Source organism: Colobus angolensis, unplaced genomic scaffold, assembly GCF_000951035.1.
Source record: "Colobus angolensis palliatus isolate OR3802 unplaced genomic scaffold, Cang.pa_1.0 Scaffold1, whole genome shotgun sequence".
NCBI lineage: Eukaryota > Metazoa > Chordata > Mammalia > Primates > Cercopithecidae > Colobus > Colobus angolensis.
Window position 1 is genome coordinate 16,505,865 of NW_012110918.1, and position 20,710 is coordinate 16,526,574.

The window sequence follows — 20,710 nt, forward strand, 5'->3', positions numbered from 1 at the left end:
ACCTCGCCCGGCTAGTTTTTTGTATTTTTTAGTAGAGACGGGGTTTCACCGGGTTAGCTAGGATGGTCTCGATCTCCTGACCTCGTGATCCGCCCATCTCGGCCTCCCAAAGTGCTGGGATTACAGGCTTGAGCCACCGTGCCCAGCCGCACAGTGCTTTCTTAATATGAAAAACTTTTTAAACCAAGAAATGTGCAAGATGGGCTTCACCTCATCCCACAGGCTCACCCTGCGGCCCCCAGGAGGGGACTGGGGATGGGGGCTCTGGGGTGGGAAAGTGAGCACAGAAGAGGGGAGAGGATGTGGCTGAACCCCTTGAACAGGAGTGTTCCACGCACCCCTCACTGCCTCCTTGGAACAGGCTGTCCAAATGCTGAGCTTCCCCAGGGCTCGAATGATAGCACATGGAGCTCCTAATCCAAGCGTCCTTCGTGTCCTCCACATGACCCAGAAACCCTGTTTTACATTTCTTTCTTTCTTTTTTTTTTTTTTTTCCAAGACAGAGTCTTGCTCTGTTGCCCAGACTGGAGTGCAGTGGTGTGATCTTGGCTCACTGCAGCCTCCACCTCCTTGGTTCGAGCAATTCTCTTGCCTCAGCCTCCCGAGTAGCTGGGATTACAGGCATGCGCCACCATGCCCGGCTAATTTTTATATTTTTAGTAGAGACGAGGTTTCACCATGTTGGCCAGGCTGATCTCGAACTCCTGACCTCGAGTGATCCACCCACCTCGGCCTCCCAAAGTGCTGGGATTACAGGCGTCAGCCACCGCGCCCCTTCTTTACATTTCTAATTGTCCTCTTAAGCGGCAGTCCCCAAACTTTCTGGCACCAGGGACTGGCTCCATGGAAGACAGCTTTTCCACAGACCGGGTTGCAGGGGATGGTTTTGGGATGATTCAAGCACATTACATTAATTGTACACTTTTCTATTCTTATTACACTGTAATATGTAATGAAAGAATTATACCCTGAACCATAATTCAGAATCAGTGGGAGCCCTGAGCTGGTTTTCCTGCAACAAGACGGTCCCATCTGGGGTGATGGGAGACAGCGACAGATCATCAGGCATTAGATTCTCATAAGGAGCGTGAAACCCAGATCCCGCGCACGTGCAGTTCACAGCAGGGCTCACGCTCCTGTGAGAATCTACTGCTGTGCTGAGCTGACAGGAGGCGGAGCTGAGGCCGTAATGCTTACTTGCCCACCACGCCCTCCTGCTGTGTGGCCCGGGTCCTAACCGACCATGGACCAGGACCAGTGTGTGGCCCAGGGGTGGGGTTCCAATGATCAGCTCGGAGGCAGTTCAAGCAACAGAACCCCTTGACGGTGTTCAGGCAGACAGTCCCGATATCCTAAGGGGGCCAATTCCATTCTAATGGTGTTAAAACACATCCTAATTTTGTATCGTAAAAAGATCTGCTCTCCTAAGCTTAGAACAATATCAAGAAGAAATGAAGTGGATGGTGGAAGCCCTGCGGGGTGGGCCTTCACAGTGGGGAAGGCTGTGCGTGGAGAGCCAGGGCAGTGGGTGGGTGAAGGCCGGGGATGCCACTCTGCATCCTATAGGGCCCGGGACAGCCCGCAGCAGCACAGAATGATCCCAAAGCTAAGAAACCCCTATCGGCCGGGCGCGGTGGCTCACGCCTGTAATCCCAGCACTTTGGGAGGCCGAGATGGGCGGATCACGAGGTCAGGAGATCGAGACCATCCTGGCTAACACAGTGAAACCCCGTCTCTACTAAAAATACAAAAATTAGCCGGGCAAGGTGGTGGGTGCCTGTAGCCCCAGCTACTCGGGAGGCTGAGGCAGGAGAATGGCGTGAACTGGGAGGCGGAGCTTGCAGTGAGTGGAGATCGCGCCACTACACTCCAGCCTGGGTGACAGAGCGAGACTCCATCTCAAAGAAGAAGAAAGAAACCCCTATCTACCTATCTAGAATGCCCTTGAACGTTCTAGAACCAAGGTCCTTTCTTTTCTTTTCTTCAAGAGAGGAAAATGCTTATCACAAAGAACCCGCAACCTCGACAGTGGAAGGGTTGGGGAAGGGTTGGCAGTTGACTCTCTGGCCAGGACCACGTGTAGCATGCATCACTACAGGTCTGAAGGCCCCACAGAGGCTCTGGTGGTGCAGCTTTGTTTTGGCCAAGGCGTGCAGGCAGTGGTCCTACTCCAGGGCTGGCCCACACCTTGCCTCAGTGCCCTCAGTGCCGTCTGCATCCTGGCTGGATTCAGCGTCCCGGGGAAAGAGACTGACCTTCTCGACTTGCCCTCAGGTTGATTACGAAGCCTCAGAGCCCTTGTTCAAGGCAGTCCTGGAGGACACGACCCTGGAACAGGCCGTGGGGCTTCTCAGGAGGGTGGATGGCTTCTGCTGCCTGTCTGTGAAGGTCAACATGGACGGTACGCACACCACTCCTCTCGCGTGCACAGCTGCCTGGCCAGTCTCTGGGACCCTTAGGTCCCTGGTGGCTCTACATGCCCAGCAGCCAGGGTCCCCCCAGAGCCAGGAGACGATCAGCCAGGCTGTGCCCCAGGTCCCTGGGAGGCCCCCAAGCCAGCTGGAAACCTCCCACCCGCGGACTCCAGTGCCAGAGCGGCTTCTGAGACTGCGGAGGGTCCTTCCTTCTCTCCTACTCTAACTTTCTGCAACCTTCCTCGCGCGGGCTCGTATTCGCAGCTCATCTGTGGCTCATGTCCCCTTTTATCAGGTTATAAGAGGCTACTCCAGGACCTGGAGGCCAAAGTAGCGACCTCGGGGGACTCATTCTACATCCGGGTCAACCTGGCCATGGAGGGGAGGGCCAAGGAGGAGCTGCAAGTGCATTGCAACGAGGTCCTCCACGTCACCGACACCATGTTCCAGGGCTGCGGCTGCTGGCACGCCCACCGCGTGAACCCTTACACCATGAAGGATGCTGCTGCGCACGGCACCATCCCCAACTACTCCGGGTGAGCAGCTGCCGCGAGCTCCGTGTGTCCCCAGAGAGGCCCACGGGGAAATGGCACCCAGCCTGCCTCGGCTTCCTCCTCCTGCCCAGCAACAGAGGGTAGGCGTGGTGAGACCCCCTAAGGAGGGAAGCCTGCCAAGATTACTGCTGAAGATGTTGTTTCTTTGTGATGGATGCTTTATATCTTGCAAATGAAATGTTCATTCTAGAACATTCTAGATCTGGGTTTCTCAGCTCTAGTACCATGGACATTTGGGGCTGGATCTCTGTTTGTGGTGGGGCCGTCCTGGGCACTGCAGGATATTGAGCAGCATCCCTGGCCTCCCTACCCAGGATGCCGGGAGCACTCCCATGCCCCAGTTGTGACAACCAGAAATGTCTCCATATGTTGCCAAGGGTCCCCTGGTTCTCCTAGGACAGTCTTGGTCTTAGCACTGAAAGCCCCACTTGCAGGGAAGCCCCTTGGTCCTGGGCAAGCTGGGACAGCTGGTCACCCTCCCTGAGGAGTGACACTGCCCCCTGCCTTGCTCCGTTGAAAACCATTGCTCTAGATCAGCCTATGGGAGGCTCCAAGGTTCAAGTGCACGGAACGCACAGTGCTAGAAAGCACAGGTGTTGAGCTCCGCACCCCCATCACTTATTGCAAACTCAAGTCCCCTGGGATCGGAGCCAGCAGGTCTGGGGAGAAGCCTGGCACTCTGCATTTCTAACAGCTCTCTCGGTGACTCCAGGCTGCGGGTCACAGACCCACCCTGAATACTGAGGTTCTGGAAGGGGGCCTTGTATACTGGCTGCTCAACAGCGCCCCCTGGGTCCCGCCCCGGGACAAGTCAATCAGCATCTCCAGAGGTGGGCTGAGGCCCTGGAGTCTTTTGAAAGCTCTGGAGACTGGGATGGCTGCCAGGGTGGAGCACTCTGGCCTGCAGCAAAGGGGTGTGTGGAGCTCTAGGTAGAGGGCCTCCTCTCCCACTCAGCCATCTCCCCGACTCTCCCCTGCTTGGCTCTCCCCTGCCCCGCTCTCCTGGCAGGAGGCAGCTGGGTCAGGGCCTCTCCTGTTCTCCGCAGGGCTCAGCAGCAGCTCATAGCCCTCATCCAGGACATGACTCAGCAGTGCGCCATCACCCGCAAGGTGAGGCTCCAGGAGGGGCCTGGCCCCCACTGGGTGGGCTGGAAAAGGGGCTCAGTGCTGGCAGGGAGGCAGGGGGCACCGTGTGGGGAGTGTGGGCTGCTGATTGGAGGAGGGTGACCCCACCTCTCTCTCCTCTGGGCCCCTTCAAATCAGGGTAGGGTCTGCAGCCCCTGCCCAGCCTACAGGCTCTTGCACAGTGTAGACACACCTCATGCAGCTCTCAGAGTATCTGAGTCTCTGCATCACTCCCAGGTCACCCCAGTGCCAGTCATCTCCCCTGAATTCCCATTCCTCTGCATCAGACACCTTTGTGCTCTCCAGACACGGGACACTTGGCAGGCTGCTAATCACCTGCCTGTCCATGCAGTGGTTCCATGCTAAGAACCACAGGACAGTGCTCAGCCAGTCCCCTACCGATGATGCAGGGTTGGGCACGGGGGACACCTCTGCCCTTCCTCCTGCCTTTGCAGCCTTCCCCTCACTGTAGGGCCCTGCTTTGTGGCTGTTGACCTGAGGACCCCCTCCCCCCTCCCACCCCCGGCACGGGTCCTGGGCATCCTGGCTGTTCCGTGGGCACAGTCTGATAGTGCAGAGACCACACTGGATTTGATGGGGTGGGGTGTGAAGACAGGGGGTGCTGGGCCCGTGTTGATGGCTTCAACAGCTTCTCCTCATCCCTTCTCCGTCCCTCTTTCAGCCGTCTTCTGGGGGGCCACAGAAGCTGGTCCGCATCGTCAGTATGGACAAAGCCAAGGCCAGCCCTCTGTGTTCGACCTTTGACAGGGGCCAGCTGGACCCCAGCATGATGGAGGGTGAGGCCTGGTGAGCTGGCACAGGGGCCGCTGGCTCCGAGCGGGTGAGGGGCTTTTGGAGCTGCTGCTAGTTGGTCAGCTGGGGCCGGGGGATGCCTCCCATTTAGGCCAAGATCTGCTCTTCAAGAATCATGGGGCTGGGTGTGGTGGCTCACACCTGTAGTCCCAGCTACTCGGGAGGCTGAGGCAGGAGAATCGCTTGAACCCGGGAGGCAGAGGTGGCAGTGAGCCGAGATGGCGCCACTGCACTCCAGCCTGGGTGATAAAAGCAAAACTCCGTCTCAGGAAAAAAAAAAAAAAAGTTCAGGAGAGGAGTACAGGGGCCCAGGACAGAGGGAGGGCTGGGACGCTGCGCCCTGGGAGGATGGCTGAGGAGAAGGGTGCTGCTCTCCCAGATCCTTTGGAAGGAAGAAGATCCTGGCTTCTGCCATCCTCCCTTGGGCCTAGAGGAAAACAGGATTAAGTTGCAGGCTGCAAAGCGGTGCCTGGAGAGCCACAAAGCTGTGTAACCCACGTGCAAAGGAGCCGCTCGGCCAGGGGCTGTGGAACTCGGAGTGAGTCCTGTGTCCGCTGAGCCTGTGCGCCTGGAATTCTAGGTGTTGGGGCTGCTGCAGTGAGCAAAGCAGACCCAGTCCCTCCCAGGGCACAGTGGGCTGGCCGGGGGCTGCGGCAGCCTCACCCACCCTCAGGGTCCTCTCCTCCACAGGCTCCAGCGCGTGCTTCTGGGCGGAGAGCTGCTTCACCCTGGTGCCGTACACCCTGGTGCGGCCCCATCGACCTGCCAGGCCCCGGCCTGTGCTCTTCGTGCCCAGAGTGGTTGGGAAGATCCTGAGCGAGAAGCTGTGCCTCCTCCAAGGGTTTAAGAAGTGCCTGGCAGGTGTGCTGTTGCCTGGGAATCCCTCTACCCCTCCCTCCACCCCTTCCTCCCTTCTCCTCTTCCTCCCTCCTCCTTCCCTCCCCCACTACGTGCATTCCCACACTCACCTGCTGTGTCCAGATAGTTCAGGATGGAGGTGCAGGGCACAAGGGGGGCGTGCAGGGTCAGGTTTGTTGAGTGGATGCCCTAAGAAGAGCTTCTCCCGGGGCTGGCGGGGTCCATGGGGACAGGGGCGTTTACCATGGGGCTCCCTCGGACCCCCACACAGCTGGTGTATGACAGCCCTGCCCAATGTCACCTGTAGAGTACCTGAGCCAGGAGGAGTATGAGGCCTGGAGCCAGAGAGGGGACATCGTCCAGGAGGGAGAGGCGTCTGGGGGCCGCTGCTGGGTGACCCGCCATGCTGTGGAGTCCCTCATGGAAAAGGTGAGGGCAAGGGCAGGGCGGGCAGGGGAGCTGTCCTGGGAAGGGTTTCGGGAATGCAGAGGAGTGGGAAGAGATAAAGGTGCAGGGACCGACCTGGACCTGGGTGACCTTGTCGCTGACCTCTGGGCCCCAACACCCCAACAGGAGCTCAAACCTCGTCTCAGCCAGTTAGGATCCACGGGACCATGGGTGAGCTCTCCCAGCTCCTTGAGTCTCTGTTTTCTCAGCTTGGGGGATGTTTAATAGATATTTGTTCGAGAATGAATAAATCTCAGATAACGACACTCTCCATGTTTGAAGACGCACACGCATGAAAAGCAGCTCCCCGTGAACCATAGCTTTGTGTCTGCACAGGCATGGGAAGCAGAGTCTGGCATCAGGGTGCCTCCTGTAGGGGTTGGCGGGGCTCCATGCCAAGTTTGCCTCAGTCCCCAGAGCTCACAATTTCTAGATTTTCGCAGTGAAAAATCAAAGGGATGGAAACTCTTAAGACTGCACAGCAAGCAGCCTCATTTAGAAAGTGGCAAACTCAGCTGGGCCTGGGGCTCACCTGTCATCCCAGCACTTTGGGAAGCCGAGGTGAGAGGATCGCTTGAGCCCAGGAGTTCAAGACCAGCCTGAGCAACACAGTGAGACCCCTGTCTCTAAAAAAAATTTAAAAATAAAAAGAGAAGAAAGTGGCTGGGCACAGTGGCTCATGCCTGTAATCCCCACACTTTGGGAGGCCTAGGCGGGAAGATTGCTTGAGCCCAGGAGTTTGAGACCAGCCTGAGCAACACAGTGAGACGCCCGTCTCTACAAAAAATTTAAAACCTAAAAAAATTAAAAGTGGGCCGGGCGCAGTGGCTCACACCTGTAATCCCAGCACTTTGGGAGGCTGAGGCGGGCGGATCACCTCATGAGATCGAGATCGAGACCATTCTGGCTAACACTCTGAAACCCTGTCTCTACTAAAAATACAAAAAATTAGCCGGGTGTGGTGGCAGGTGCCTGTAGTCCCAGCTACTCGGGAGGCTGAGGCAGGAGAATGGCATGAACCCGGGAGGCGGAGCTTGCAGTGAGCTGAGATCGCGCCACTGCACTCCAGCCTGGGCGACAGAGCGAGACTGTCTCAAAAAAAAAAAAAAAAAAAAGAGAAAAGAAAGTGACAAACTCTCTTCCCCCATCTTCTCTACAAAATTCAGCTCTCCCCAGCTCCTGCCCTGCCCTCAGCCTGTCCGGAGGGCCCTTCAGACCTGGGCGTGGGCTCCCTTTGCTTCCTCAGAGGCCTGTGATCTTGACTCACTTCTCCCTCTCCCTCCCACAAAGAACACCCACGCCCTCCTGGACGTCCGGCTGGACAGTGTCTGCGCCCTGCACAGGATGGACATCTTCCCCATTGTCATCCACGTCTCTGTCAACGAGAAGATGGCAAAGAAGCTCAAGTAGGTGCACGCTGGGAGCTGGGCAGGGGCTTTGAAGCGGCTCCTGGGAGCTGGGCCCATGGCAGGTGCCTCCACAGTGTGCTCTGTGGCTTTCAGGAATCTGAATCGCTGACAGGGCCGTTTCCGCACAACTTTGGGACAAGGGCCCTGCTGATTGCTCATGAAATTCCTCTGATTTTGGCCGGGCACAGTGACTCACACCTGTAATCCCAGTACTTTGGGAGGCCAAGGCGGGCGGATCGCCTGAGGTCAGCAGTTTGAGACCAGCCTGGCCAACATGGAGAAACCCCATCTCTATTAAAAATACAAAAACTAGCCAGGTGTGGTGGCAGGTGCCTGTAATCCCAGCTGCTCAGGGGGCTGAGGCAGGAGAATCAATTGAACCCAGGAGGTGGAGTTTGCGGTGAGCCAAGATCACGCCACTGCACTCAAGTCTGGATGACAGAGTGAGACTCTGTCTCAAAAAAATAAAACAAAACAACAACAACAACAAAAACTACTCAGATTTCATGCTTACCAGACAAACTCTATTTCACATCTGGCCTCTCCAGGATCTTGATACCAGGATGAGGGTGCCTTTTACAGTGGGCAAAAATAGCCTAGTCACTGGAAAATGACATTTTATAATTGAAATTTAAAGTTGTAAATTAACAAATTGGCACTCCCTCCCCCAAGAGCAGCCCAGAGCAGCACCATGAGGCCAGACCCCCACCCGGCCTCAGCTCCACTGACACTCCGCACTTACTGGGGCTCAGCTAGCACAATCTAATCCTTGTTAGCTAAGGACAGAAAAAAAAAAAAGTAAAAAAATGACTGGTTTCCTTGGGACAGACGGAGATGTCCTGCTACCGTGCCTTTCTACTCCCGGAACCAAGGCTGTGTTCTAGACAACCTGCCTCCCACCACTGGGGCCTGGGGCCTATTTTCTGTACAAGGTCCCCTCAAAGCGAGGCCATCTGTGTTCAGGGGTGTTTGGGTGCCTATCATCACTCCTGTAGCCGGGGCTCCTGGGCGCCTTGCTCTCCCCTGAGCCCGCCCCATCCCGTCTCTGGCCTGTGCAGGAAGGGCCTACAGCGGCTGGGCACCTCAGAGGAGCAGCTCCTGGAGGCCGCCAGGCAGGAGGAGGGACACCTGGACCGGGCGCCCTGTCTATACAGCAGCCTGGCTCCTGACAGCTGGAGCGACCTGGACGGCCTAGTCAGCTGTGTCCGCCAGGCCATCGCCGACGAGCAGAAGAAGGTGGTGTGGACGGAGCAGAACCCCCGATGATGGACCGTGCCCCTTCCTGGGACTGTGGGGACCTCTGCGTGCCTGTTAATGCAGTCCTGTTCCTGAGCCCAGACCCTATTGGCACAGCTGTGGGCTCTTGGCACAGGAGGCCTGCTGTCCCCTCTGGCTGGGGAACCTTGAACCTTGAACCCTCACCACGTGCAGGTCACACACGGTGAAGCCACTTGTAACCACACTTTTCATGGTCTGGACTGGAGACCTTGAGAATGTTTCTGCAGTGGGACAGAGGGACGTCTTCCCATGCCTTCCCTAGAACCGGAGGCCCCGGACCTCTCTGAAAAACCGCCTGTCTGCACGCCCGATTCAAATCTGTGGGGGCTGCACTTCCCTTTAAAATTTTGAAGTGTCAAAGGCTCACTCCAAAAGCACAGAGGCAGCGGGTGGGGAGTCTGGGTGGCCCCCAAGGTTGCTGCCACCCTTGCCTGGGGCAGAGGCACAAGCCCACATATGCTGTGACCCTGGCCACCTTTTCTCAGCTTCTGAGACTGCGATGCCTCAGGAACTCCAGTTTACAGAGACCAGTGTGTTTACCTGTAAATAAAGCCTCTGGGTGGTGGAGATGGTAATTTCAGTGGGTCTGTGCCCCATGGCCTCCATGCCCGTTCGGTGGGGGTGTCCCAGAGAAGCCTGGCACCAGTGTCCCTGTACAAGGCCCGGCAGACTCTGCCTTCCCCCGACCTGGCTTTGCACCCCAGCCCTTCTTGGACCAAACATCTTCACTGCACCTTCAGGTCTCGGGGAGGACCCAGGTCCCCCAGCGCCTGGCCTTGCCTCCGCCTCCTGGGGCTGTTGCAGACTGAAGGTCATTTTGACAGCAGCGTCCAAGAATCAGGAAGCTGTTCTAGAATTCAGGTTGGAAGCCATCATAAACGAGTTCAGAAAAAGAACTTCTGCATATTTTACTAAAATAAAAAGCTTTTACAATAGCTGGCCTATGGCTTCCTCCAGCCCACCCCAGTATGGAGTGATGGGGAGAGAAGGGCGAGGGGAGCCACCCACTCAAGGAAGCGCCCTCTCCTTCGAGGGGCATCCAGGCCAGGCTTCTGCTCCTGAGGTGGGTGGAGGCAGGGCAGGAACGGCGCCTTCTCCCAGCAGCGCCGACGTCACCCAAGAATTAACCCAAGCCAGAGGACGGGCATCGCCACCCAGCAATGCCAGTGCCACCCAACAATTAACCCAAGTCAGAGGACGGGCATTGCCATACCTTCATCTTTGGACACTCTCAAAAAAGATAAGCTTCTGCCCAGAAACACGACAGGTTCAAGGTCACCACTCAGGGAGCCTGCCGCCAATCAGCTGAAAGCTGCCTGGGGACCAGGTACTTGACCGTGGGGCAACACGGAAGCAGAAACCTGCCCAAAGGTGGTTGAAAGGCTTCCTCAAGGCCAGACGCTGGTAAGAGCCAGGCGCCGTGCCCCCAGGTGAGTGTGGGTGGGACCTGTGTACTGCCCACATGGCACCGAAGCCCTTGCCTGCTCTCCGTGAAGGGCTCGTACGTATCTGTGGCTGCCAAAGCCTAAAGAGGGCCTCAAGCCTCCCATTTGCAGGTCCCCAAACCAAGCCAGAAAACAAGACTCCCTCGTCATGGGCTGGGGGTGCCGCCCTGTCCACAGATTACACACGTCTAGAATGCCCGTTGCCGGGACATGGTTCAGACACGAGGACGGCCGTGTCGTCTGCCGTGATGGCAGTGCCCCTGGTGGTGGAGGGGCTGGGCACACGCTCTGGTCCCCCTCCAGGCACTGGCAGGAGTGACCCCACCGGGAGGAAGAACCCTCCTTGGATGGGAGTGTAGACGGAAGGGCTGTTGTGAGTGCTCCCCAGGCTGGCCAGCCACAGGGACGTGTCTGGGATGTGTGCACAGGCCTCCTGGCATGGTCATAGCCCATTGTGGAGGGGCTGGCACTGGGGAGAGAGCTTCTCCTCCAGGACGCCGTCGGGGGCACACACCCAGGGGTCATGGGTCTCCCACTGCCACTTAGTCAGCTGGGCCCGAAGCATCTCCAGCACCTGGGCAAAGCGCGGGTCGGCGGCCAGGTTCTGGGTCTCGTGGGGGTCCTGGCTCTGGTCGTAGAGCTCCCAGCGCGCCCGGTAGTAGTAATGATGGAGGACCTTGTACCAGCCTGTGGGCTGGCCAGCTGTGGTGCGGTTCAGGAGGTCCTGGAAGGTGGGTGAGACGTAGAAATCCTGGTCGATGGGAAAGGGCATCTTGAAGTTGAGGTTGTGCACAAGGCGGAAGTTCTGGTGCTGCACGGAGCGCATGGGGTAGGACATGGTGACCTCGTGGTGGCTCTGGCTGCCAAAGACGGTGGCCCAGAGGGGCTCGGCCTCCAGCGCTGGCAGGAGGGACCGGCCAGTGAGGTGGATGGTCTTTGAGCCAAAGATGGTGTAGCTGGGGTACGGGATGGAGAACCAATCCAAGATGGTGGGCGTGAGGTCTGGAAGGGAAGTGGCATCTCAGAGCAGCAGGGCCCTCAGCACACAGGAGCTGCCCTCGGAAGGGCTGAACCTATGCCACTCTGGGCGGCTGCCCTCTCCAGTCCAATCAGCAGCGGGAGGTGCCTTGTCGAGCACCTCTCACCGCCATGTCATCTCTCTGGGCCATGGTGCCTTGAATGGTGTAACAAGAGGCCCGGATTCGGTGACGTTTAGGATCCTTCTAAAATCCTATGGACCAGAAAAGAAGTCTACTTTTCAGCAGCTCGTCTACTCCAGCCCTGTGGTGGGTGCGGCCATAGTGCTCCTGGCTCATAATCTGGGGCCAGAGAGATGTGGGCCTGAGTTCGGAGGGAAAGGGAACCTGACTTTGCTGCTGCCCCGGGCCCAACCCAGCTGGAGGCTCTGCCAGGCCTGGGCAGGACCCGTGAGCCTCTGCCCTGTGCCGAGGGGCTCACCCCAAGCCCCTCACAAGGTCTTCCTGCACCCCTATCTTTGTCTGCACATCCATAACGTGGGACTAGATGTCCCAGGCCTTTGTAGAAATGAGCAGAGTCATGAGGTGCTTTGCGTCCCCCAGGAAGGCAGGATGGGGTGCACAGATGCTCAAAGGGGGTCCCCAAGCCCACAGTATCGGCATCACCTGGGAACTTGTCAGACATGCAAACGCTTGCGCCCGCCAAAATCTACTGAATGGGACACTCTGGGGGTTGCAATTTGGATATTAACAAGCATTCCAGGTGATTCTGAAGCCCATTGGAGGCAGGCGAGAAAAGGCAATGGTTTTGAAAGCAGTGGGATCCAGGCGAGAAGCCTAGCTTAGTGCTTATCAGCTGTGCAGTCCTGAGCAGCTTACTTCACCTCTCTGAGCCTCATTCTTTTCCTCTGCAGAGTGGGAGCGACAGTCCCTTCCTCACCCAGATGACCTGAGAGCCACGTTCGGTGATGGGTGTGGAGCAGCATCTGACAGGTCGTGGCTCCGTCCCAGATTCACGCCCACCCCTTCCCTGCTGGAGACAGACAGGCGTACCTAGGAGGCTCACGTAGGCCTCGCTGACTTGGCCCCAGCGTTTTGGGTGCTCCGGGGATGACACCAGTAAGGGTTCAGCAGTGCCCGGCCAGTACAGGTTGGTCCTGCCGCTGGGAAAGGGGATCCCGTTGTCGGACGTGAAGATCACCAGTGTGTCGTTCAGGACACCCGCGTCACGCAGCTCCTGGAGCACAAGTCCAACTCCTGCGGTGAGGGGCCGGGAAGCAGAGCTCAGCTGCAGACACGCACGGAGGCAGGGGTGTGTGCAGACCCACCCGCTGCTTCATCCAGCCGCTGGGCCCGGCGCTTTCCAGATATGAAAGCATCCTGTAGTTCTTCCCACTAGCCCTGGCTCTTGCCCGGCTCTGCCCAGCTCCCATTCCCTGAGCAGGCCTCGAATAGGCCTCCAGGGACTCCAGTCATCCCTTGGCAGTTCTGTGTCACCCCCAGGCAGCTGCTCCCTGGTGCCCGCCAGCTTCTGAGTTCTCTGGAATCTCGTGTCTGTCCCATGGAGCAAATAGGGCAGGGGCCAGAAGACAAAGTTTCCTCTGTACCCACTCTTTCCCAGGTCACTAAGAATTAACGGCACCAGCAGGGAAATGGCAAAGCTCCCGACCTCCTGGTGTGTGTTAAATGGTGATCCCCGACCCCAAAAGACATGTGTGCTGGAATCTGTGAAGGGGGCCTTGTTTGGAAAGGGGAACTTTGCAGATAAAGATCCTGGGACAAAATCATCCTGAAGTACTCAGGCAGGCCCTAAAAACGACGGGGTCCTTATGAGAAGCAGAAACAGGCTGGGCGCGGTGCCTCACGCCTGTGATCCCAGCACTTTGGGAGGCTGAGGCAGGCGGATCACAAGGTCAGGAGTTCAAGACCAGCTTAGTCAATATGGTGAAACCCTGTCTCTACTAAAAATATAAAAATTAGCTGGGCATGGTGGTGGGCGACTGCAGTCCCAGCTACTCTGAAGGCTGAGACAGAAGAATCGCTTGAACCCGGGAGGTGGTGGTTGTAGTGAGCCGAGATCGTGCCACTGCACTCCAGCCTGGGCAACAGAGCGAGACTCGGTCTCAGAAAAAAAAAAAAAAAAAAAGAAGAGGAGACACAGGAAAAAAGGCTGTGTGAAGGCTTCAGTGGGGATGGGGGCGATGCTACCACCAGCCCAGGAACACTGAGCACTGGCGCAGCCCCCAGAAGCTGGAAGAGGAAAGGCAGGGTCTCCCCTACACCTTCGGGGGAGTGTGACCCTGCTGACACCTGATTTCAAACTTCCGGCCTCCAGAACTGTGAGAGTGCAAATTTTGGTTGCTGTAAGCCATCCGGTTCACAGGGCTTTTTCAGACAACCACAGAAACTCACACACCTCAAGTTCTCCGTCTGCATACGCTAGGGAACTCCAAACCCCCGATCCGACCCAGGTCCTGTGGCTGGAAGTATTGAAGTCTTCAGCCAACCTCTGGGGCACCCTAAGGCCCCAGCCCAGGAGCAGTTCCACATCAGGGCAGTCCCGGGGTGGGTCGTGATGCTACCCACAGGCCCCACCTCTCAATGTGGGCTCTGCTGGCCGCAGCACAGGGCCTGCCACACTGGGACCCTCACCCACACTCTGCTGTGATCTGACTGAGAGGGCACTGGCCCAGGTTCGGGACCCAGGCCGTGACACCCCTCTCAGTGCCCCCTTCTGCAAGCCCACCTTGGTCCATGCGGCCGATGGTGGTGTACTGAGCGGCAAGGTCGGCTCGGGCTGCCGGGGTGTTGGGGACGAAGTAAGGCACCTGGGGCAGGCGGTGGGGAACCAGGCTTAGAACAGACGGACCGGGGGAGCAGCGTCCAGCCTTCTCCCCGGCGCCTCCTACAAATGGATGAGCCCAGAACAGCCTCACTCTGGACCACCCCGTCTCTCTACGGCTCTCTCTGTGGTCCCAAGGATGGGAACCTGAATCCAATTTGGTCAGCGCATCTTTCTTCATCACCTAGGGCCAAGGCTGCAAGCTCGCAGGAGGCCCAGGTCCTGACCCAGGGCTGACGGGCATCCTGAAACGCGAGAGGGGCCCTCCTACCAGCACGTCCAGTGGGTCATAGGCCTGGGGGGTCCAGTCTGGGATACGACCCATGCCGCTCTCTCCGTTGCCAAACTTCTCACAGAAGGTTCCGTACTGGGGCTGGGAGTGCCCACAGCGGTGGGGATCATGGAAGGCGACGTAGAGGAAGAAAGGCCTGCACGGGAGGAGGCTCATTGCCAAGGCTGCGGGGCCAATGCCGCCTGGCACAGGAAGCCCCTCGGCTCTGCCTCCTCCTCTGTATCTGGAAGTCAATCTGTGACCCTCACTGCCTCAGTTTCCCCAGGTCTCTTCTCCCTCTGACTAGGCTAATTCAAGTACCTGGAACCTTCTCCCCGCCCCCATTCCAGCCACGTGGGGGCCCATGCATCCCGCTTGAAGACTCCAGGCTGTGCTCTGGGACCAGCTGCCAGGGGGAAGGGGCAGGGGCCCCGACTCATACCGGTCGTCCTGAGTCTGCAGGAATTTCCGGACAAGCAGCTTAATTCTGGTGATGTTCCGTCCCACCTGGAGGACGGAGCCGTTCTCCTCCGTGTAAGCAAAGTCAAACGGGTACACGGCCTCCGGCCCCACGTGCTTCTTCCCGATGATGCCTGGATGGGAAGAGAGGCCTGTCCAGAGTCCTTTCTGCCTCCCAACCCCCTCTGCTCCCTTCTCTGCCCCCCCTCAGCCCTAAGCACATTGTGAGTTCTCATGGACTCACAGCCCAGCCAGGAGACCCAGGCCCAGGTCTTTTGGGACAAGAGCTAAGGGCAGGCCACAGGGGCTGAGGGTGCCTTGGGACAAGGTGCCAAACCTCCTGGGCTCTGGCCTGGCCTCAGTGCCTCACCCCACGCCCTGTCCTTGGCACAGGGTCCTCACCTGTGCGCACGCCAGCTTGGCTGAGCAGCAGTGGCAGGCTCTGCACCTTGTCGAAGGAGTTGAAGTGGTGCACATCCTGGTGCAGCCCGTACATCCCATTCTGATGCTGCCAGCAAAGGTGCATGAGATCCAGGGCCCCCAGGCAGCCAGGGCCTGCCTGCCGCACCTGTTCTCCCACGGTCCTCCCATCCCCAGGGGCCTTCTCGGGGCCCCGATTTAGACTTTGAGTGGCCAGCACTCAGAGAGTCTGGCTCTACCTCCCCCTCCCTGCCCAAGAGTCCCATGGGTCCCTCTTGTGAAAGGAGGACTTCGCAAGAAAGAAGGGGACCTGGAGCGTGCACTGGCACGAGGGCGGCCTTGATGTTCTTTCCGCGTGTCTGTACTTTTGAACTTTTCTATTACAATCACACGTTACAGAGTGAAAAAGACAGGGCCGGGCCTTGTTTTATTACCTAGTTATTTTATATTGTAAAAGATATTGTACATTTTAAAAACTCAGACTGCCGGCCAGGCACGGTGGCTCACGCCTGTAATCCCAGCACTTTGGGAGGCTGAGGCGGGTGGATCACGAGGTCAGGAGATCGAGACCAGCCTGGCCAACACGATGAAACTTCATCTCTACTAAAAATACAAAAATTAGCTGGGTGTGGTGGCAGGCGCCTGTAGTCCCAGCTACTTGGGAGGCTGAGGCAGGAGAATGGCTTGAACCTGGGAGGTGGAGGTTGCAGTGAGCTGAGATGGCACCAGTGCACTCCAGCCTGGGCAACAGAGTGAGACTCCATCTCAAAAAACAAACAGACAAACAAACAAACAAAAAAACAATAAGTGTCCTCAAACACCCATGTTCACAGCAGCTTTATTCCCAACAGCCAAAGGGTAGCAGCAACCCAAGTGCCCACTGACGGATAAATGGAGAAGCAAAATGCGGGGTCCATCCATCCACTGGAATATGATTCAGCCCTAAAGAGGAGGGAAGTTCTGACTCGTGCTACAGCATGGTTAACCCTGAGGATATTGTGCTGAGGGAAGTAAGGACACAAAAGGGGGGCCAGGCGCGGCGGCTCACGCCTGTAATCCCAGCACTTTGGGAGGTCGAGGCAGGCAGATCACTTGAGGTCAGGAGTTCAAAACCAGCCTGACCAACATGGTGAAATCCCATCTCTACTAAAAATACAAAAATTAGTCAGGTGTGGTGGTGCGCACCTGTAATCCCAGCTACTTGGGAGACTAAGGCAGGAAAATTGCCGGAACCTGGGAGGCAGAGGCTGCAGTGAGCCGAGATCGCACCGCTGCACTCCAGCCTGGGTGACAGAGTGAGACTCTAACTCAAAAAAAAAAAAGGACTAGTCCTGTGTGATTCCACTCTTATGTGGCCCCTGGAGCAGTCAAATTCATAGAGACAGGGGATAGGGAGGGAGAACGTGGAGCTGGCGTTTCATGGGACACAGCTTCTGTCTGGGAAGCTGGAAAAGTTCTGGAAGTGGATGGTGGTGATGGCTGCACAACAATGTGAATGCACTTCATGCCCCGGAACTGTGTGCTGAAAAATGGCTAAGATGGGAACATCGATGTTTGTGCATTTTACCACAATAAAATAGGAGCGTGTGTACCCAGCGACAGCCACTGCCCGCACCATGGCGTTCCTGGGACACTGTGGTGATGGCGGGTCACGCTGACTCAGTCCACCAGGCCTCACGCTGTTTACATATGAAGCATGAGCCCCGCCAATCCCCATAACTAGAGTGGCATCTCATTATACCCACCATCTTACAGATGAGGAAACTGAGGCACAGGGAGGTCGGTTACTTGCTCAAGGCCACACACAGCAGTGGAGCCAGGGCTGGTAGGTGAGTTGGAGCCCCTAGTCTGCACTCACGGCCATAGGCTGTTCTTGCCTCCTCCTGGAGGTGGGAGGGAAAGTGGGCAACACCTCCAGGGAGCCCGGGGAAGGGAGACGTGGCAGAGGCCTGGGCCCCGGACGCAGTCTGTCTACTCCCTGCCCATCCCCTCCTCCTGCCCCTTACACCTCACCTGGGGCAGGCCAGTGAGGAGGCTGGCGCGGCTGGGAGAGCAGCTGCTGACTGAGGTGAAGGCGTTGCGGAAGAGGAGACTGCGGCGGGCCAAGGTGTCCAGGTGCGGGGTGGCGATGGCGCTGTTGTTGTACGCACCACTTTCAAAGCCTCCGTCATCCGCTGCGTAAGGTGGGAGACAGAGCACATGGTGGGCTGCGGTCATGAGAAACAGCACTGGGAGTGAGGGAGGCTGGGGCTGTGATGCCAGGAGGCAAGATACCCAGGTGGGCATGGTACTGGCTCAGCGTGAACTCTCATCTTGAAACGCTATTCTGACAGAGCAGTTCATTACCTAGGAGGCATGACACCTGTGTGGGTACATCAGCCAAGCATGATATCAGAGGGCATGTTAGCAGGTCTGATACTCGGTGGGTATGTTAGCAGGCAGGCATGCACCCAGAAGACCCCATACCCACTGGGTATGTTAGCAAGAAGGCATGGTACCTAGTGGGCACAATACCTGGTGGGTATATCAGCAAGCAGGCACGGTGGCCAGTAGGCATGAAACCTGGTGGGTATGTTAGCAGGTGGGCATGGTACCCAGCAGGCCTGATACCCAGTGGGTATGTTAGCAGGTGAGCATGGTATGTAGTCTGGACTGATAGATGGTAGGTATAAGCAGGTAGGCATGGTACCCAGGCAAGCCTGATACCCAGTGGGTATGTTAGCAGGTAGACTGGTATCCAGCAGGCCTGATACCCAGTGGGTATGTTAGCAGGTGGACTGGTACTCAGCAGGGATGATGCCTGGGTGGTATGTTAGCAGGTGGACTGGTATCCAGCAGGGATGATGCCTGGTTGGTATGTTAGCAGGCAGGCATGGTATTTAAGTGGGCATCATACCACAATAAGCTTGATGATATCCTAAGTAGGCATGATACCCAGTGGGTATGTTGGCAGTTGGGCACAGTACACAGGCTGAACTGACAGCTGGGGGGTATAAGCAGATGGGCATGGTACCCAGGCAGGCCTGGTACCTGTGGAGGTATGTTAGCAGGCAGGCATGGTACCTGAGTGGGCAAGATACTCATGCAGGCATGATATCCCAACAAGCTTGATGATACCCCAGCAGGCATGCCACCTGGGTAGGCACGTTAGCTGGCTAGGCATTTAGGCAGACAGCGGCTGAATTGCATAGCCATAGCCGTGCATTCCACAGCCGTGCATGGGCACAGCGGCTGAATGCATGGCCACCGAACTGCTGGGCAATTCTGGGCTCTGCAGAAACTGCGTGGGACAGAGGGCAGGAGAGCCTCACCCAGGGCACGTCTAAAGATCTGTGTGTGTGCGTCCCACCGCTGCTGCTCACTGATGCCATCTCAAAGGCCTAGTGACCTTGCAGGTGGTCTATTTCAACACTTTCACTCTCCACAAAGCAGCGGAGGCCCAGAAAGGCGAGGTGCAGTGCCCAAGGCCACACGCTGGGCAGCGGGAAATGGGGACGGGCCGCTGAACTCCCACAACCACACCAAGCTTCTTCCCCCTGCTCTGCAGCAGAGGACACTGCGGGCACCACAGGAGAGGCTGGTGGGAGCCCCCAGGACCAACACTTTCCCCAGTTCCCTCAGAGGCAGTGCGGTCCACGGGCAGAGGAGGCTGGGCACCTTCCAGTTGGGCTCCCATCCTCCACCCCACAGTACCCGTGGGGTGTGAGCGCATGGCAGCCAGGTAAACCCGGAGGGAGAGTGGGATGGGCTGTGCTCCCTACCCCCTACCCACAGGCCAGGAGGAAAGCTGCCCTTCTCCAAATCCAGAGTTTCTTGGCACTTGGCTGTGGGCCTGCTATGGACTGAACTGTGTCCTCCCGGAACTCATATGCTGAAGCCCTGACACCAACATCACTGTATCTGGAGACAGGGTCCTTAATTAAGGTTAAATGATTCATAAGGATGAGACTTTGATCTGACAGGACTGCGGCCTTATAAGAACATAAAGAGAGAGCCAGGTGCAGTGTCTCATGCCTGTAATCCCAGAACCCTGGAGGCCGAGGCAGAAAGATCACTTGAGCCCAGGAGTTCGAGACCAGCCTGGGCAACACAGTGAGACCTTGTCTCTACAAAAATTACAAAAATTAGCCGGGCATGGTGATGTGCACCTGAGGTCCCAGCTATCTGGGAGGCTGAGGCAGGAGGATCACTTGAGCCTGGGAGGTTGAGGCTGTAGTAAGCTGTGATTGTGCTACTGCACTCCATCCTGGGTGACAGAGTGAGACCCTGTCTCACAAAAAAAAAAAAAAAAAAAGAAAGAAAGAAAAAAGAAAGGAAAAGGAAGTGAGACCACCCCCACCCACTTGTCATGTGAGGAAACAGTAAGAGGGTGACCACCTGTAAGCCGAAAGTGGACCCTCACTGGAACCCAACCAAGCTGGCACCCTCACCTTGGATTTTCAGCCCACAGAATTGTGAGAAATACATTTCTGTTTAAGCCAATCCAGGGCAGTCCGTGCTAAGACAGGCCCTAGCCCAGTGGCCGCGTAGCCTGGGCTCCGAAAGCCTCCTGTGGGAATCCTCACACACAGATGAGGATCCATGCAGGTCCTCTGCTGAGTTTCTGGGAGGCGAGGAGTTGGCAGGAGAGCTGTTTATGTTACAGTGAGCCGAACCCCCGCCCAGAGACCACAGAATCAATCAGAAAGAGGGCACCTGGCAGGGCGCCAGACCTCAGAAGGGGAAAGAATCGCAGGGCTTGGGTTTGGCCTTGTCACTTGTCATGGGCCAGAGCCTTGATTACCCAAACCGGAAGTCTTGTGAGCAGCACAGTGCTTGCGCTGGAGGAACCTGGGGTTTCTGAGAGGGACTGGGATTGGGGGAGACGGTGGTGGGTGGGTGGTGGAGGGCTGTGCCCTTGGGACAAGAGAAAAGATAGCTGAGCCACAGCCTATGGGGTCGGAAAAGATTGCAGCGGGGAGGAGATGAGAGCCAGGAGGGCACCCTGTCTGCAGTCTCTGGGGACCTGAGCACCAGCCCCTCCTCTGGAATCCCCTCCCGAGAGCGATCTGGGATCCGTGGACCCCTGAGCCCTGGCTGGGCAGGGTCAGAGGAGGGTGGGGACAGGCGGCAGGAGGTAAATGTCGGGGTGCTGGATGCTGGGGCTCACCCCTCCAGCCCTTGCTGCCCTCTCTGGGGAGACACCTATGAAGAGTCTGGGGGCAACACAGAGAGGAGGACGAGAGGGAATGGCAGTGGGGGATACAAGGGCGGGCAGGGCACACTAGGGTCAGCATTGACCACGGGTGCGGAGGAGACCAGTGGCCACTTCCGCGGGCCACAGCAGGTGGGCGTGGAGGGGCGGCGCCGGCACTCACCGAGGAGCAGCAGTGCGTTCCGGGGGCGCGCCCGGCAGAGC

The 20,710-nt window shown here is 57.4% G+C and overlaps 2 protein-coding genes and 1 long non-coding RNA gene across 3 annotated transcripts in view; 1 reads left to right on the plus strand and 2 right to left on the minus strand.

Annotated features, from left to right (window-relative positions):
* Nucleotides 1–9,088, plus strand: part of CARD14 (caspase recruitment domain family, member 14) — a 53,334-nt gene extending 44,246 nt beyond the window's left edge. The window contains exons 15-22 of the mRNA XM_011958407.1: nt 2,275–2,401; nt 2,710–2,950; nt 4,015–4,078; nt 4,776–4,890; nt 5,597–5,767; nt 6,072–6,193; nt 7,502–7,617; nt 8,679–9,088. Coding sequence (XP_011813797.1) covers nt 2,275–2,401; nt 2,710–2,950; nt 4,015–4,078; nt 4,776–4,890; nt 5,597–5,767; nt 6,072–6,193; nt 7,502–7,617; nt 8,679–8,886 — 1,164 coding nt within the window. The 3' untranslated portion in view covers nt 8,887–9,088. The remainder of the gene's footprint in view (nt 1–2,274; nt 2,402–2,709; nt 2,951–4,014; nt 4,079–4,775; nt 4,891–5,596; nt 5,768–6,071; nt 6,194–7,501; nt 7,618–8,678) is intronic.
* Nucleotides 914–3,030, minus strand: LOC105523479. The gene is made up of 2 exons (XR_001003618.1): nt 1,930–3,030; nt 914–1,617 (listed from the first exon to the last, which is right to left on the minus strand). It is a non-coding gene; the product is annotated as an uncharacterized LOC105523479 (long non-coding RNA).
* A 693-nt stretch (nt 9,089–9,781) lies between the features above and the next one.
* On the minus strand, nt 9,782–20,706 carry SGSH (N-sulfoglucosamine sulfohydrolase; the record flags this gene model as incomplete). The annotated part of the gene is made up of 8 exons (XM_011933195.1): nt 9,782–11,345; nt 12,374–12,577; nt 14,067–14,148; nt 14,434–14,590; nt 14,876–15,026; nt 15,295–15,400; nt 17,326–17,486; nt 20,670–20,706. Coding segments are annotated over 8 exons (1,458 nt in total), but the record flags the coding sequence as incomplete, so codon positions are not given.
* Nucleotides 20,707–20,710: the final 4 nt, after the last annotated feature.